The following is a 20,293-nucleotide window of genomic DNA, read 5'->3' on the forward strand; positions in this document are numbered from 1 at the left end:
TCTGTGTTTTCTAGGTGCAGACGCGCAGTGCTGACGAACCCATGACTACATTTGTACTGTGCAACGGCTGTGGCAACCGGTGGAAGGTAGGCTGTGTATCCTGCTCCCTAATTATATACACTACCCTGCTCCCTAGATATATACACTACCCTGCTCCCTAGTTATAGACACTACCCTGCTCCCTAGTTATATACACTACCCTGCTCCCTAGTTATATACACTACCCTGCTCCCTAGTTATAGACAGTACCCTGCTCCCTAGTTATAGACACTACCCTGCTCCCTAGTTATATACACTACCCTGCTCCCTAGTTATAGACACTACCCTGCTCCCTAGTTATATACACTACCCTGCTCCCTAGATATATACACTACTCTGCTCCCTAGATATACACACTACCCTGCTCCCTAGTTATACACACTACCCTGCTCCTTAGTTATATACACTACCCTGCTCCCTAGTTATAGACAGTACCCTGCTCCCTAGTTATAGACACTACCCTGCTCCCTAGTTATATACACTACCCTGCTCCCTAGTTATAGACACTACCCTGCTCCCTAGTTATATACAATACCCTGCTCCCTAGATATATACACTACTCTGCTCCCTAGTTATAGACACTACCCTGCTCCCTAGTTATAGACATTACCCTGCTCCCTAGTTATATACACTACCCTGCTCCCTAGATATATACACTACCCTGCTCCCTAGTTATAGACACTACCCTGCTCCCTAGTTATATACACTACCCTGCTCCCTAGTTATATACACTACCCTGCTCCCTAGTTATATACACTACCCTGCTCCCTAGTTATAGACACTACCCTGCTCCCTAGTTATATACACTACCCTGCTCCCTAGATATATACACTACTCTGCTCCCTAGATATACACACTACCCTGCTCCCTAGTTATACACACTACCCTGCTCCCTAGTTATACCACTACCCTGCTCCTTAGTTATATTCACTACCCTGCTCCCTAGTTATAGACACTACCCTGCTCCCTAGTTATACACACTACCCTGCTCCCTAGTTATAGACACCACCCTTCTCCCTAGATATAAACACTACCCTGCTCCCTAGTTATAGACACTACCCTGCTCCCTAGTTATATACACTACCCTGCTCCCTAGTTATATACACTACCCTGCTCCCTAGTTATACACACTACCCTGCTCCCTAGATATATACACTACTCTGCTCCCTAGATATACACACTACCCTGCTCCTTAGTTATATACACTACCCTGCTCCCTAGATATATACACTACTCTGCTCCCTAGATATACACACTACCCTGCTCCCTAGTTATACACACTACCCTGCTCCCTAGATATATACACTACCCTGCTCCCTAGATATATACACTACCCTGCTCCCTAGTTATAGACACTACCCTGCTCCCTAGTTATAGACACTACCCTGCTCCCTAGTTATATACACACTACCCTGCTCCCTAGTTATATACACTACCCTGCTCCCTAGTTATAGACACTACCCTAGTTATATACACTACCCTGCTCCCTAGTTATAGACACTACCCTGCTCCCTAGATATATATACACTGCCCTGGACCCTAGTTATATACACTACCCTGCTCCCTAGTTATAGACACTACCCTAGTTATATACACTACCCTGCTCCCTAGTTATAGACACTACCCTGCTCCCTAGTTATATACACTACCCTGCTCCCTAGTTATACACACTACCCTGCTCCCTAGTTATATACACTACCCTGCTCCCTAGTTATATACACTACCCTGCTCCCTAGTTATATACACTACCCTGCTCCCTAGTTATAGACAGTACCCTGCTCCCTAGTTATAGACACTACCCTGCTCCCTAGTTATATACACTACCCTGCTCCCTAGTTATAGACACTACCCTGCTCCCTAGTTATATACACTACCCTGCTCCCTAGTTATATACACTACCCTGCTCCCTAGTTATAGACACTACCCTGCTCCCTAGTTATAGACACTACCCTGCTCCCTAGTTATATACACTACCCTGCTCCCTAGATATATACACTACTCTGCTCCCTAGATATACACACTACCCTGCTCCTTAGTTATATACACTACCCTGCTCCCTAGATATATACACTACTCTGCTCCCTAGATATACACACTACCCTGCTCCCTAGTTATACACACTACCCTGCTCCCTAGATATATACACTACTCTGCTCCCTAGATATACACACTACCCTGCTCCTAGTTATATACACTACCCTGCTCCCTAGATATATACACTACCCTGCTCCCTAGTTATAGACACTACCCTGCTCCCTAGTTATAGACACTACCCTGCTCCCTAGTTATATACACACTACCCTGCTCCCTAGATATATACACTACCCTGCTCCCTAGTTATATACACTACCCTGCTCCCTAGTTATAGACACTACCCTAGTTATATACACTACCCTGCTGCCTAGTTATAGACACTACCCTGCTCCCTAGTTATATACACTACCCTGCTCCCTAGTTATATACACTACCCTGCTCCCTAGTTATAGACACTACCCTAGTTATATACACTACCCTGCTCCCTAGTTATAGACACTACCCTGCTCCCTAGTTATATACACTACCCTGCTCCCTAGTTATACACACTACCCTGCTCCCTAGTTATATACACTACCCTGCTCCCTAGTTATATACACTACCCTGCTCCCTAGTTATATACACTACCCTGCTCCCTAGTTATAGACAGTACCCTGCTCCCTAGTTATAGACACTACCCTGCTCCCTAGTTATAGACACTACCCTGCTCCCTAGTTATAGACACTACCCTGCTCCCTAGTTATAGACACTACCCTGCTCCCTAGTTATAGACACTACCCTGCTCCCTAGTTATATACACTACCCTGCTCCCTAGATATATACACTACTCTGCTCCCTAGATATACACACTACCCTGCTCCCTAGTTATACACACTACCCTGCTCCTTAGTTATATACACTACCCTGCTCCCTAGTTATATACACTACCCTAGTTATATACACTACCCTGCTCCCTAGATATACACTACCCTGCTCCCTAGATATATACCATACCCTGCTCCCATGTTATAGACACTACCCTTCTCCCTAGTTATATACACTACCCTGCTCCCTAGATATAGACACTACCCTGCTCCCATGTTATATACACTACCCTGCTCCCTAGATATATACACTACCCTGCTCCCTAGTTATAGACACTACCCTGCTCCCTAGTTATAGACACTACATTTCTCCCTAGATATAAACACTACCCTGCTCCCTAGTTATAGACACTACCCTGCTCCCTAGTTATATACACTACCCTGCTCCCTAGTTATATACACTACCCTGCTCCCTAGTTATATACACTACCCTGCTCCCTAGTTATACACACTACCCTGCTCCCTAGATATATACACTACTCTGCTCCCTAGATATACACACTACCCTGCTCCTTAGTTATATACACTACCCTGCTCCCTAGATATATACACTACTCGGCTCCCTAGATATACACACTACCCTGCTCCCTAGTTATACACACTACCCTGCTCCCTAGATATATACACTACTCTGCTCCCTAGATATACACACTACCCTGCTCCCTAGTTATATACACTACCCTGCTCCCTAGATATATATATACACTACCCTGCTCCCTAGTTATATACACTACCCTGCTCCCTAGTTATATACACTACCCTGCTCCCTAGTTATAGACAGTACCCTGCTCCCTAGTTATAGTCACTACCCTGCTCCCTAGTTATATACACTACCCTGCTCCCTAGTTATAGACACTTCCCTGCTCCCTAGTTATATACACTACCCTGCTCCCTAGATATATACACTACTCTGCTCCCTAGATATACACACTACCCTGCTCCCTAGTTATACACACTACCCTGCTCCTTAGTTATATACACTACCCTGCTCCCTAGTTATATACACTACCCTGCTCCCTAGTTATAGACACTACCCTGCTCCCTAGTTATATACACTACCCTGCTCCCTATATATATACACTACTCTGCTCCCTAGTTATAGACACTACCCTGCTCCCTAGTTATAGACATTACCCTGCTCCCTAGTTATATACACTACCCTGCTCCCTAGATATATACACTACCCTGCTCCCTAGTTATAGACACTACCCTGCTCCCTAGTTATATACACTACCCTGCTCCCTAGTTATATACACTACCCTGCTCCCTAGTTATAGACAGTACCCTGCTCCCTAGTTATAGACACTACCCTGCTCCCTAGTTATATACACTACCCTGCTCCCTAGTTATAGACACTACCCTGCTCCCTAGTTATATACACTACCCTGCTCCCTAGATATATACACTACTCTGCTCCCTAGATATACACACTACCCTGCTCCCTAGTTATACACACTACCCTGCTCCTTAGTTATATACACTACCCTGCTCCCTAGTTATATACACTACCCTGCTCCCTAGTTATAGACACTACCCTGCTCCCTAGTTATATACACTACCCTGCTCCCTATATATATACACTACTCTGCTCCCTAGTTATAGACACTACCCTGCTCCCTAGTTATAGACATTACCCTGCTCCCTAGTTATATACACTACCCTGCTCCCTAGATATATACACTACCCTGCTCCCTAGTTATAGACACTACCCTGCTCCCTAGTTATATACACTACCCTGCTCCCTAGTTATATACACTACCCTGCTCCCTAGTTATAGACAGTACCCTGCTCCCTAGTTATAGACACTACCCTGCTCCCTAGTTATATACACTACCCTGCTCCCTAGTTATAGACACTACCCTGCTCCCTAGTTATATACACTACCCTGCTCCCTAGATATATACACTACTCTGCTCCCTAGATATACACACTACCCTGCTCCCTAGTTATACACACTACCCTGCTCCTTAGTTATATTCACTACCCTGCTCCCTAGTTATAGACACTACCCTGCTCCCTAGTTATATACACTACCCTGCTCCTTAGTTATAGACACTACCCTGCTCCCTAGTTATATACACTACCCTGCTCCCTAGTTATACACACTACCCTGCTCCTTAGTTATATTCACTACCCTGCTCCCTAGTTATACACACTACCCTGCTCCTTAGTTATATTCACTACCCTGCTCCCTAGTTATAGACACTACCCTGCTCCCTAGTTATACACACTACCCTGCTCCCTAGTTATAGACACTACCCTTCTCCCTAGATATAAACACTACCCTGCTCCCTAGTTATAGACACTACCCTGCTCCCTAGTTATATACACTACCCTGCTCCCTAGTTATATACACTACCCTGCTCCCTAGTTATACACACTACCCTGCTCCCTAGATATATACACTACTCTGCTCCCTAGATATACACACTACCCTGCTCCTTAGTTATATACACTACCCTGCTCCCTAGATATATACACTACTCTGCTCCCTAGATATACACACTACCCTGCTCCCTAGTTATACACACTACCCTGCTCCCTAGATATATACACTACTCTGCTCCCTAGATATACACACTACCCTGCTCCCTAGTTATATACACTACCCTGCTCCCTAGATATATACACTACCCTGCTCCCTAGTTATAGACACTACCCTGCTCCCTAGTTATAGACACTACCCTGCTCCCTAGTTATATACACACTACCCTGCTCCCTAGATATATACACTACCCTGCTCCCTAGTTATATACACTACCCTGCTCCCTAGTTATAGACACTACCCTAGTTATATACACTACCCTGCTCCCTAGTTATAGACACTACCCTGCTCCCTAGATATATACACTACCCTGCTCCCTAGTTATATACACTACCCTGCTCCCTAGTTATAGACACTACCCTAGTTATATACACTACCCTGCTCCCTAGTTATAGACACTACCCTGCTCCCTAGTTATATACACTACCCTGCTCCCTAGTTATACACACTACCCTGCTCCCTAGTTATATACACTACCCTGCTCCCTAGTTATATACACTACCCTGCTCCCTAGTTATATACACTACCCTGCTCCCTAGTTATAGACAGTACCCTGCTCCCTAGTTATAGACACTACCCTGCTCCCTAGTTATATACACTACCCTGCTCCCTAGTTATAGGACACTACCCTTCTCCCTAGTTATATACACTACCCTGCTCCCTAGTTATAGACACTACCCTGCTCCCTAGTTATATACACTACCCTGCTCCCTAGATATATACACTACCCTGCTACCTAGTTATAAACCCTACCCTGCTCCCTAGATATATACACTACCCTGCTCCCTAGTTATAGACACTACCCTGCTCCCTAGTTATATACACTACCCTGCTCCCTAGTTATATACACTACCCTAGTTATATACACTACCCTGCTCCCTAGTTATATACACTACCCTGCTCCCTAGATATATACCATACCCTGCTCCCATGTTATAGACACTACCCTGCTCCCTAGTTATATACACTACCCTGCTCCCTAGATATATACACTACCCTGCTCCCATGTTATATACACTACCCTGCTCCCTAGATATATACACTACCCTGCTCCCTAGTTATAGACACTACCCTGCTCCCTAGTTATATACACTACCCTGCTCCCTAGTTATATACACTACCCTGCTCCCTAGTTATAGACAGTACCCTGCTCCCTAGTTATAGACACTACCCTGCTCCCTAGTTATATACACTACCCTGCTCCCTAGTTATAGACACTACCCTGCTCCCTAGTTATATACACTACCCTGCTCCCTAGATATATACACTACTCTGCTCCCTAGATATACACACTACCCTGCTCCCTAGTTATACACACTACCCTGCTCCTTAGTTATATTCACTACCCTGCTCCCTAGTTATAGACACTACCCTGCTCCCTAGTTATATACACTACCCTGCTCCCTAGTTATAGACACTACCCTGCTCCCTAGTTATATACACTACCCTGCTCCCTAGTTATACACACTACCCTGCTCCTTAGTTATATTCACTACCCTGCTCCCTAGTTATAGACACTACCCTGCTCCCTAGTTATACACACTACCCCGCTCCCTAGTTATAGACACTACCCTTCTCCCTAGATATAAACACTACCCTGCTCCCTAGTTATAGACACTACCCTGCTCCCTAGTTATATACACTACCCTGCTCCCTAGTTATATACACTACCCTGCTCCCTAGTTATACACACTACCCTGCTCCCTAGATATATACACTACTCTGCTCCCTAGATATACACACTACCCTGCTCCTTAGTTATATACACTACCCTGCTCCCTAGATATATACACTACTCTGCTCCCTAGATATACACACTACCCTGCTCCCTAGTTATACACACTACCCTGCTCCCTAGATATATACACTACTCTGCTCCCTAGATATACACACTACCATGCTCCCTAGTTATATACACTACCCTGCTCCCTAGATATATATACACTACCCTGCTCCCTAGTTATAGACACTACCCTGCTCCCTAGTTATAGACACTACCCTGCTCCCTAGTTATATACACACTACCCTTCTCCCTAGATATATACACTACCCTGCTCCCTAGTTATATACACTACCCTGCTCCCTAGTTATAGACACTACCCTAGTTATATACACTACCCTGCTCCCTAGTTATAGCACTACCCTGCTCCCTAGTTATATACACTACCCTGCTCCCTAGTTATAGACACTACCCTGCTCCCTAGTTATACACACTACCCTGCTCCCTAGTTATAGACACCACCCTGTTCCCTAGTTATAGACACTACCCTGCTCCCTAGTTATATACACTACCCTGCTCCCTAGTTATAGACACTACCCTGTTCCCTAGTTATAGACACTACCCTGCTCCCTAGTTATATACACTACCCTGCTCCCTAGTTATAGACACTACCCTGCTCCCTAGTTATATACACTACCCTGCTCCCTAGATATATACACTACCCTGCTCCCTAGTTATATACACTACCCTGCTCCCTAGATATACACACTACCCTGCTCCCTAGTTATATACACTACCCTGCTCCCTAGTTATATACACTACCCTGCTCCCTAGTTATATACACTACCCTGCTCCCTAGATATATACACTACCCTGCTCCCTAGTTATTACACTACCCTGCTCCCTAGATATACACACTACCCTGCTCCCTAGTTATATACACTACCCTGCTCCCTAGTTATATACACTACCCTGCTCCCTAGTTATAGACACTACCCTGTTCCCTAGTTATATACACTACTCTGCTCCCTAGATATACACACTACCCTGCTCCCTAGTTATATACACTACCCTGCTCCCTAGTTATATACACTACCCTGCTCCCTAGTTATATACACTACCCTGCTCCCTAGATATATACACTACCCTGCTACCTTGTTATATACACTACCCTACTCCCTAGTTATATACACTACCCTGCTCCCTAGTTATATACACTACCCTGCTCCCTAGTTATACACACTACCCTGCTCCCTAGTTATATACACTACCCTGCTCCCTAGTTATATACACTACCCTGCTCCCTAGATATAAACACTACCCTGCTCCCTAGTTATAGACACTACCCTGCTCCCTAGTTATATACACTACCCTGCTCCCTAGATATATACACTACCCTGCTCCCTAGTTATAGACACTACCCTGCTCCCTAGTTATAGACACTAACCTAGTTATATACACTACCCTGCTCCCTAGTTATATACACTACCCTGCTCCCTAGTTATATACACTACCCTGCCCCCTAGTTATAGACACTACCCTAGTTATATACACTACTCTGCTCCCTAGATATACACACTACCCTGCTCCCTAGTTATACACACTACCCTGCTCCTTAGATATACACTACCCTGCTCCCTAGTTATAGACAGTACCCTGCTCCCTAGTTATATACACTACCCTTCTCCCTAGATATATACACTACCCTGCTCCCTAGTTATAGACACTACCCTGCTCCCTAGTTATATACACTACCCTGCTCCCTAGTTATATTCACTACCCTTCTCCCTTGTTATATACACTACCCTGCTCCCTAGTTATATACACTACCCTGCTCCCTAGATATACACACTACCCTGCTCCCTAGTTATATACACTACCCTGCTCCCTAGTTATAAACACTACCCTGCTCCCTAGTTATACACACTACCCTGCTCCCTAGTTATATACACTACCCTTCTCCCTATTTATATACACTACCCTGCTCCCTAGTTATATACGCTACCCTGCTCCCTAGATATACACACTACCCTGCTCCCTAGTTATATACACTACCCTGCTCCCTAGTTATAGACACTACCCTGCTCCCTAGTTATATACACTACCCTGCTCCCTAGTTATAGACACTACCCTTCTCCCTAGATATATACACTACCCTGCTCCCTAGTTATATACACGACCCTGCTCCCTAGTTATATACACTACCCTGCTCCCTAGTTATTTACACTACCCTGCTACCTAGTTATATACACTACCCTTCTCCCTAGTTATATACACTACCCTTCTCCCTAGTTATATACACTACCTTGCTACCTTGTTATATACACTACCCTGCTCCCTAGTTATATACACTACCCTGCTCCCTAGATATACACACTATCCTGCTCCCTAGTTATATACACTACCCTGCTCCCTAGTTATATACACTACCCTGCTCCCTAGTTATATACACTACCCTGCTCCCTAGTTATAGACACTACCCTGATACCTAGTTATATTCACTACCCTGCTCCCTAGTTATATACACTACCCTGCTCCCTAGTTATATACACTACCCTGCTCCCTATTTATAAACACTACCCTGCTCCCTAGTTATATACACTACCCTACTCCCTAGTTATATACACCACCCTAGTTATATACACTACCCTGCCCCCTAGTTATATACACTACCCTACTCCCTAGTTATATACACCACCCTAGTTATATACACTACCCTGCTCCCTAGTTATATACACTACCCTGCTCCCTAGTTATATACAATACCCTGCTCCCTAGTTAGACACACTACCCTTCTCCCTAGATATATACATCACCCTGCTCCCTAGTTATATACACTACCCTGCTCCCTAGTTATATACACTACCCTGCTCCCTAGTTATATACACTACCCTGCTCCCTAGTTATATACACTACCCTGCTCCCTAGTTATAGACACTACCCTGCTCCCTAGTTATACACACTACCCTGCTCCCTAGTTATATACACTACCCTGCTCCCTAGTTATAGACACTACCCTGCTCCCTAGTTATATACACTACCCTGCTCCCTAGTTATACACACTACCCTGCTCCCTAGTTATATACACTACCCTGCTCCCTAGTTATATACACTACCCTAGTTATATACACTACCCTGCTCCCTAGTTATATACACTACCCTAGTTATATACACTACCCTGCTCCCTAGTTATATATACACTACCCTGCTCCCTAGTTATAGACAGTACCCTGCTCCCTAGTTATATACACTACCCTGCTCCCTAGTTATATACACTACCCTGCTCCCTAGTTATATTCACTACCCTTCTCCCTAGATTTATACACTACCCTGCTCCCTAGATATATACACTACCCTGCTCCCTAGATATATACACTACCCTGCTCCCTAGTTATATACACTACCCTGCTCCCTAGTTATATACACTACCCTGCTCCCTAGTTATACACACTACCCTGCTCCCTAGATATATACACCACCCTGCTCCCTAGTTATATACACTACCCTGCTCCCTAGTTATATACACTACCCTGCTCCCTAGTTATATACACTACCCTGCTCCCTAGTTATATACACTACCCTGCTCCCTAGTTATATACACTACCCTGCTCCCTAGTTATATATACTACCCTGCTCCCTAGTTATACACACTACCCTGCTCCCTAGTTATATACACTACCCTGCTCCCTAGTTATATACACTACCCTAGTTATATACACTACCCTGCTCCCTAGTTATATACACTACCCTAGTTATATACACTACCCTGCTCCTTAGTTATATATACACTACCCTGCTCCCTAGTTATAGACAGTACCCTGCTCCCTAGTTATATACACTACCCTGCTCCCTAGTTATATACACTACCCTGCTCCCTAGTTATATTCACTACCCTTCTCCCTAGATTTATACACTACCCTGCTCCCTAGATATATACACTACCCTGCTCCCTAGATATATACACTACCCTGCTCCCTAGATATATACACTACTCTGCTCCCTAGTTATACACACTACCCTGCTCCCTAGATATATACACTACCCTTCTCCCTAGTTATAGACACTACCCTGCTCCCTAGTTATATACACTACCCTGCTCCCTAGTTATATACACTACCCTGCTCCCTAGTTATATACACTACCCTGCTCCCTAGTTATATACACTACCCTTCTCCCTAGTTATATACACTACCCTGCTCCCTAGTTATACACACTACCCTGCTCCCTAGTTATATACACTACCCTGCTCCCTAGTTATATACACTACCCTGCTCCCTAGTTATATACACTACCCTGCTCCCTAGATATATACACTACCCTGCTCCCTAGATATATACACTACCCTAGTTATATACACTACCCTGCTCCCTAGTTATATACACTACCCTAGTTATATACACTACCCTGCTCCCTAGTTATATACACTACCCTGCTCCCTAGATATATACACTACCCTAGTTATATACACTACCCGGCTCCCTAGTTATATACACTACCCTAGTTATATACACTACCCGGCTCCCTAGTTATATACACTACCCTGCTCCCTAGTTATATACACTACCCTGCTCCCTAGTTATACACACTACCCTGCTCCCTAGTTATATACACTACCCTGCTCCCTAGATATACACACTACCCTGCTCCCTAGTTATACACACTACCCTGCTTCCTAGTTATAATCACTACCCTGCTCCCTAGTTATATACACTACCCTGCTCCCTAGATATACACACTACCCTGCTCCCTAGTTATATACACTACCGTGCTCCCTAGTTATAGACACTACCCTGCTCCCTAGTTATATACACTACCCTGCTCCCTAGATATATAGACTACCCTGCTCCCTAGATATATACACTACCCTGCTCCCTAGTTATACACACTACCCTGCTCCCTAGATATATACACTACCCTGCTCCCTAGATATAAACACTACCCTGCCTCCCTAGTTATAGACACTACCCTGCTCCCTAGTTATATACACTACCCTGCTCCCTAGATATATACACTACCCTGCTCCCTAGTTATAGACACTACTCTGCTCCCTAGTTATATACACTACTCTGCTCCCTGGTTATAGACACTACCCTGCTCCCTAGTTATAGACACTACCCTTGTCATATACACTACCCCGCTCCCTAGTTATTTTCACTACCTGCTCCCTAGTTATATACACTACCCTGCTCCCTAGATATACACACTACCCTGCTCCCTAGTTATATACACTACCGTGCTCCCTAGTTATAGACACTACCCTGCTCCCTAGATATATACACTACCCTGCTCCCTAGTTATATACACTACCCTGCTCCCTAGTTATATACACTACCCTGCTCCCTAGTTATACACACTACCCTGCTCCCTAGATATATACACCACCCTGCTCCCTAGTTATATACACTACCCTGCTCCCTAGTTATATACACTACCCTGCTCCCTAGTTATATACACTACCCTGCTCCCTAGTTATATACACTACCCTGCTCCCTAGTTATATACACTACCCTGCTCCCTAGTTATATATACTACCCTGCTCCCTAGTTATACACACTACCCTGCTCCCTAGTTATATACACTACCCTGCTCCCTAGTTATATACACTACCCTAGTTATATACACTACCCTGCTCCCTAGTTATATACACTACCCTAGTTATATACACTACCCTGCTCCTTAGTTATATATACACTACCCTGCTCCCTAGTTATAGACAGTACCCTGCTCCCTAGTTATATACACTACCCTGCTCCCTAGTTATATACACTACCCTGCTCCCTAGTTATATTCACTACCCTTCTCCCTAGATTTATACACTACCCTGCTCCCTAGATATATACACTACCCTGCTCCCTAGATATATACACTACCCTGCTCCCTAGATATATACACTACTCTGCTCCCTAGTTATACACACTACCCTGCTCCCTAGATATATACACTACCCTTCTCCCTAGTTATAGACACTACCCTGCTCCCTAGTTATATACACTACCCTGCTCCCTAGTTATATACACTACCCTGCTCCCTAGTTATATACACTACCCTGCTCCCTAGTTATATACACTACCCTTCTCCCTAGTTATATACACTACCCTGCTCCCTAGTTATACACACTACCCTGCTCCCTAGTTATTATACACTACCCTGCTCCCTAGTTATATACACTACCCTGCTCCCTAGTTATATACACTACCCTGCTCCCTAGATATATACACTACCCTGCTCCCTAGATATATACACTACCCTAGTTATATACACTACCCTGCTCCCTAGTTATATACACTACCCTAGTTATATACACTACCCTGCTCCCTAGTTATATACACTACCCTGCTCCCTAGATATATACACTACCCTAGTTATATACACTACCCGGCTCCCTAGTTATATACACTACCCTAGTTATATACACTACCCGGCTCCCTAGTTATATACACTACCCTGCTCCCTAGTTATATACACTACCCTGCTCCCTAGTTATACACACTACCCTGCTCCCTAGTTATATACACTACCCTGCTCCCTAGATATACACACTACCCTGCTCCCTAGTTATACACACTACCCTGCTTCCTAGTTATAATCACTACCCTGCTCCCTAGTTATATACACTACCCTGCTCCCTAGATATACACACTACCCTGCTCCCTAGTTATATACACTACCGTGCTCCCTAGTTATAGACACTACCCTGCTCCCTAGTTATATACACTACCCTGCTCCCTAGATATATAGACTACCCTGCTCCCTAGATATATACACTACCCTGCTCCCTAGTTATACACACTACCCTGCTCCCTAGATATATACACTACCCTGCTCCCTAGATATAAACACTACCCTGCTCCCTAGTTATAGACACTACCCTGCTCCCTAGTTATATACACTACCCTGCTCCCTAGATATATACACTACCCTGCTCCCTAGTTATAGACACTACTCTGCTCCCTAGTTATATACACTACTCTGCTCCCTGGTTATAGACACTACCCTGCTCCCTAGTTATAGACACTACCCTTGTCATATACACTACCCCGCTCCCTAGTTATTTTCACTACCCTGCTCCCTAGTTATATACACTACCCTGCTCCCTAGTTATATACACTACCCTGCTCCCTAGTTATATACACTACCCTGCTCCCTAGATATATACACTACTCTGCTCCCTAGTTATATACACTACCCTAGTTATATACACTACCCTGCTCCCTAGTTATATATACACTACCCTGCTCCCTAGTTATAGACAGTACCCTGCTCCCTAGTTATATACACTACCCAGCTCCCTAGTTATATACACTACCCTGCTCCCTAGTTATATTCACTACCCTTCTCCCTAGATTTATACACTACCCTGCTCCCTAGATATATACACTACCCTGCTCCCTAGATATATACACTACCCTGCTCCCTAGATATATACACTACTCTGCTCCCTAGTTATACACACTACCCTGCTCCCTAGATATATATACACTACCCTTCTCCCTAGTTATAGACACTACCCTGCTCCCTAGTTATATACACTACCCTGCTCCCTAGTTATATACACTACCCTGCTCCCTAGTTATATACACTACCCTGCTCCCTAGTTATATACACTACCCTTCTCCCTAGTTATATACACTACCCTGCTCCCTAGTTATACACACTACCCTGCTCCCTAGTTATATACACTACCCTGCTCCCTAGTTATATACACTACCCTGCTCCCTAGTTATATACACTACCCTGCTCCCTAGATATATACACTACCCTGCTCCCTAGATATATACACTACCCTAGTTATATACACTACCCTGCTCCCTAGTTATTTACACTACCCTAGTTATATACACTACCCTGCTCCCTAGTTATATACACTACCCTGCTCCCTAGATATATACACTACCCTAGTTATATACACTACCCGGCTCCCTAGTTATATACACTACCCTAGTTATATACACTACCCTGCTCCCTAGTTATATACACTACCCTGCTCCCTAGTTATATACACTACCCTGCTCCCTAGTTATACACACTACCCTGCTCCCTAGTTATATACACTACCCTGCTCCCTAGATATACACACTACCCTGCTCCCTAGTTATACACACTACCCTGCTCCCTAGTTATATACACTACCCTGCTCCCTAGTTATATACACTACCCTGCTCCCTAGATATACACACTACCCTGCTCCCTAGTTATATACACTACCCTGCTCCCTAGTTATAGACACTACCCTGCTCCCTAGTTATATACACTACCCTGCTCCCTAGATATATAGACTACCATTCTCCCTAGATATATACACTACCCTGCTCCCTAGTTATACACACTACCCTGCTCCCTAGATAAATACACTACCCTGCTCCCTAGATATATACACTACCCTGCTCCCTAGATATATACACTACCCTGCTCCCTAGATATATACACTACCCTGCTCCCTAAATATATACACTACCCTGCTCCCCTAGATATATACACTACCCTGCTCCCTAGATATATACACTACCCTGCTCCCTAGATATAAACACTACCCTGCTCCCTAGATATATACACTACCCTGCTCCCTAGATATATACACTACCCTGCTCCCTAGATATATACACTACCCTGCTCCCTAGATATATACACTACCCTGCTCCCTAGATATATACACTACCCTGCTCCCTAGATATATACACTACCCTGCTCCCTAGTTATACACACTACCCTGCTCCCTAGTTATATACACTACCCTGCTCCCTAGATATACACACTACCCTGCTCCCTAGTTATACACACTACCCTGCTCCCTAGTTATATACACTACCCTGCTCCCTAGTTATACACACTACCCTGCTCCCTAGTTATATACACTACCCTGCTCCTTAGATATATACACTACCCTGCTCCCTAGTTATATACACTACCCTGCTCCCTAGTTATATACACTACCCTGCTCCCTAGTTATAGACACTACCCTGCTCCCTAGTTATATACACTACCCTGCTCCCTATATATATACACTACCCTGCTCCCTAGATATATACACTACCCTAGTTATATACACTACCCTGCTCCCTAGTTATATACACTACCCTGCTCCCTAGTTATATACACTACCCTAGTTATATACACTACCCTGCTCCCTAGTTATATACACTACCCTGCTCCTAGTTATATACACTACCCTAGTTATATACACTACCCTGCTCCCTAGTTATATACACTACCCTAGTTATATACACTACCCTGCTCCCTAGTTATATACACTACCCTGCTCCCTAGATATACACACTACCCTGCTCCCTAGTTATACACACTACCCTGCTCCCTAGTTATATACACTACCCTGCTCCCTAGTTATATACACTACCCTGCTCCCTAGATATACACACTACCCTGCTCCCTAGTTATACACACTACCCTGCTCCCTAGTTATATACACTACCCTGCTCCCTAGTTATATACACTACCCTGCTCCTTAGTTATATACACTACCCTGCTCCCTAGATATATACACTACCCTTCTCCCTAGTTATAGACACTACCCTGCTCCCTAGATATATACACTACCCTGCTCCTTAGTTATATACACTACCCTTCTCCCTAGATTTATACACTACCCTGCTCCCTAGATATACACACTACCCTGCTCCCTAACTTTTTCTTGTTGGAGTTAGGATCGATAAGGGTTTGGGGCATCTTGGACCCTCTTCTCTAGATGTTAAATGATTGGAACGGTAGTTGTATGTATAGTGGTTCACGTTGTGATTTGGTTAGGTGGAATGTTTACCAATATTGCTTCCACGTATCCACTTCTGTCAGATCAGTAGTCATGTGTATACGGGGTAGAGGTAAGGGGTTCATTTGGAATCCAACATATGACTAATGAGAGGTACCTAACCTTGACTTGCTGTGATTTGTAAATAAGGGCTAGGTAGATGTAGGGGAAGTGGGATCATGGTGATTCTGGCTGTGGCTTGCTTGCTCGCTCAGCCCTTTTGCAGTACCACAGTGTCGCCACTAGATGGCAGCAGACATTGTTAAGCAGTGGTGACTTTACCTTGGTTACGAATGTAGTGGTAACCGTGCAGACTTTTAATGAAGTTATACATTCTCTCACATCAGGATAATACCACACACCATCCAGATATATTTTTTTATCTCTATCTCATGTATTCTCACATTTAGGTAATTTAGCAGACGCTCTTATCCAGAAGGACTTGCAATCAGTGAATTCAACTGAGGTAAAATCAACCACACGTATAACCTTTACTGAAATCTCTTCTCCTTCCACTCCAGTTCTGTTGAGGAGAAGATGATGATTTGCTACAAGATGAGCTGACACGGATAAAGAAGAACCGGGATCTATTTTGTTACAACTGCAAATCGTTTTCTTTCTTTTCCTCCTTTTGTTTATTTTTGTTTTGATACCTCATAAATCTGGAATATATTTTGAGAAAATGTCATTTCTATGATATGGAGCTCGTCTAGTATTTTAATTTCTATGATATAGAGCTAGTCTAGTATTTTAATTTCTATGATATGGAGCTAGTCTAGTATTTTAATTTCTATGATATGGAGCTCGTCTAGTATTTTAATTTCTATGATATGGAGCTCGTCTAGTATTTTAATTTCTATGATATAGAGCTAGTCTAGTATTTTAATTTCTATGATATGGAGCTAGTCTAGTATTTTAATTTCTATGATATGGAGCTCGTCTAGTATTTTAATTTCTATGATATGGAGCTCGTCTAGTATTTTAATTTATATGATATGGAGCTAATCTAGTATTTTAATTTCTATGATATGGAGCTAGTCTAGTATTTTAATTTCTATGATATGGAGGTAGTCTAGTATTTTAATTTCTATGATATGGAGGTAGTCTAGTATTTTAATTTCTATGATATGGAGCTAGTCTAGTATTTTAATTTCTATGATATAGAGCTAGTCTAGTATTTTAATTTCTATGATATGGAGCTTGTCTAGTATTTTAATTTCTATGATATAGAGCTAGTCTAGTATTTTAATTTCTATGATATGGAGCTCGTCTAGTATTTTAATTTCTATGATATGGAGCTCGTCTAGTATTTTAATTTATATGATATGGAGCTAGTCTAGTATTTACATTTCTATGATATGGAGCTCGTCTGGGTATCTTTTCTGGTTCTGCTCTCTTACCAACCTCTTATTGAATGTCATGTTTGGCTTGACAACGAGTTGACAAGAGCACCAACCGATCTCGGAAACCGATCATAGAAGCCGTTATCGGTACCAGGCTGAAGTTAAGCACTTATTCTTAAAAACAAGGTTTTGGTTTAATGTTTATTAGTTTAAGCTATATCTTACAACAAAAAAGCTTTTGTTTTTGGCATTAGGGAACATGGTGGTGCCTTTTTTTGCCTCTCTGTGCCACAAATGATTATTTTGCTATTAGTTTTATACACTTGCTGTAGATAGAGTATATGCACTCTTAACGGGTGTATCCCAAATGGCACCTTATTCACTATATAGGGTACTAAAAATAGTGCCCTATATAGTGAATAAGGTGCCATTTGGGACACACCCCTGCTGTATATAGAACAAGCCGTTGTTTGGAGTCATTCTGAATCTACTGTCTTACATACACGCTGCACGGGTTCTTATTAAAGGCATCCATTGAGGTTTAAATTCTTCTGTTAAAATGAACAAATGAATGAAACTGGAGGTTCTGCTAGAAGATGTAGAGTTGCAGAGGAGTGGAGAATGAGAAAGGGATGAGCAGGGGACGGGACAGTTGTCAGTTTCTCCTCTCGTCCTTCTCTGATCGTACGCTAGTATAAGGTTAGCGGGGACTGGAGAAGAAGGTTAGCGGGAACTGGAGAAGTAGCCTAATCGTACATTAGTAAAAGGTTAGCGGGGACTGGAGAAGAAGGTTAGCGGGGACTGGAGAAGTAGCCTAATCGTACTCTAGTAAAAGGTTAGCGGGGACTGGAGAAGTAGCCTAATCGTACGCTAGTAAAAGGTTAGCAGGGACTGGAGAAGTAGGCTAATCGTACATTAGTAAAAGGTTAGCGGGGACTGGAGAAGTAGCCTAATCGTACTCTAGTAAAAGGTTAGCGGGGGAGTGGAGAAGTAGCCTAATCGTACTCTAGCAAAAGGTTAGCGGGGACTGGAGAAGTAGCCTAATCGTACGCTAGTAAAAGGTTAGCGGGGGACTGGAGAAGTAGCCTAATCGTACTCTAGTAATAGGTTAGCGGGGACTGGAGAAGTAGCCTAATCGTACTCTAGTAAAAGGTTAGCGGGAACTGGAGAAGTAGCCTAATCGTACTCTAGTAAAAGGTTAGCGGGGACTGGACAAGTAGCCTAATCGTACTCTAGTAAAAGGTTAGCGGGAACTGGAGAAGTAGCCTAATCGTACTCTAGTAAAAGGTTAGCGGGGGACTGGAGAAGTAGCCTAATCGTACTCTAGTAAAAGGTTAGCGGGGACTGGAGAAGTAGCCTAATCGTACTCTAGTAAAAGGTTAGCGGGGACTGGAGAAGTAGCCTAATCGTACTCTAGTAAAAGGTTAGCGGGGACTGGAGAAGTAGCCTAATCGTACTCTAGTAAAAGGTTAGCGGGGACTGGAGAAGTAGCCTAATCGTACTCTAGTAAAAGGTTAGCGGGGGACTGGAGAAGTAGCCTAATCGTACTCTAGTAAAAGGTTAGCGGGGACTGGAGAAGTAGCCTAATCGTACTCTAGTAAAAGGTTAGCGGGGACTGGAGAAGTAGCCTAATCGTACTCTAGTAAAAGGTTAGCGGGGACGGAGAAGTAGCCTAATCGTACTCTAGTAAAAGGTTAGCGGGGGACTGGAGAAGTAGCCTAATCGTACTCTAGTAAAAGGTTAGCGGGGGACTGGAGAAGTATTTTGATATCCAAACCTACTTTCTACGTTGTTGAAACAATGATAAAACGTATAAAAAATGTTGGTTGGATTTCAGGCTACTGGAGAAGAGGGCATCCTGACAAAAAAACGCTCGACTGGTTTGAAAAGTTTTGTCATGCAAGTGATTTATTTTGTATGTAAACATTTGTCCTCCCAATGGGTACTAGTGTCAATTGAATTAAAAACATTATGGAGTGTGGAAAGAGA

The 20,293-nt window shown here is 43.6% G+C and overlaps 1 protein-coding gene across 1 annotated transcript in view; it reads left to right on the forward strand.

Moving 5' to 3' along the window:
* The window catches only part of LOC109884084 (transcription elongation factor A protein 2), a 47,251-nt gene extending 26,958 nt beyond the window's left edge, over nt 1-20,293 (forward strand). The window contains exons 9-10 of the mRNA XM_031794841.1: nt 15-86; nt 17,483-20,293. Of these exons, the coding sequence (XP_031650701.1) occupies nt 15-86; nt 17,483-17,491 (81 nt within the window). The 3' untranslated portion in view covers nt 17,492-20,293. The remainder of the gene's footprint in view (nt 1-14; nt 87-17,482) is intronic.

This window comes from Oncorhynchus kisutch, linkage group LG17 (assembly GCF_002021735.2).
Source record: "Oncorhynchus kisutch isolate 150728-3 linkage group LG17, Okis_V2, whole genome shotgun sequence".
NCBI lineage: Eukaryota > Metazoa > Chordata > Actinopteri > Salmoniformes > Salmonidae > Oncorhynchus > Oncorhynchus kisutch.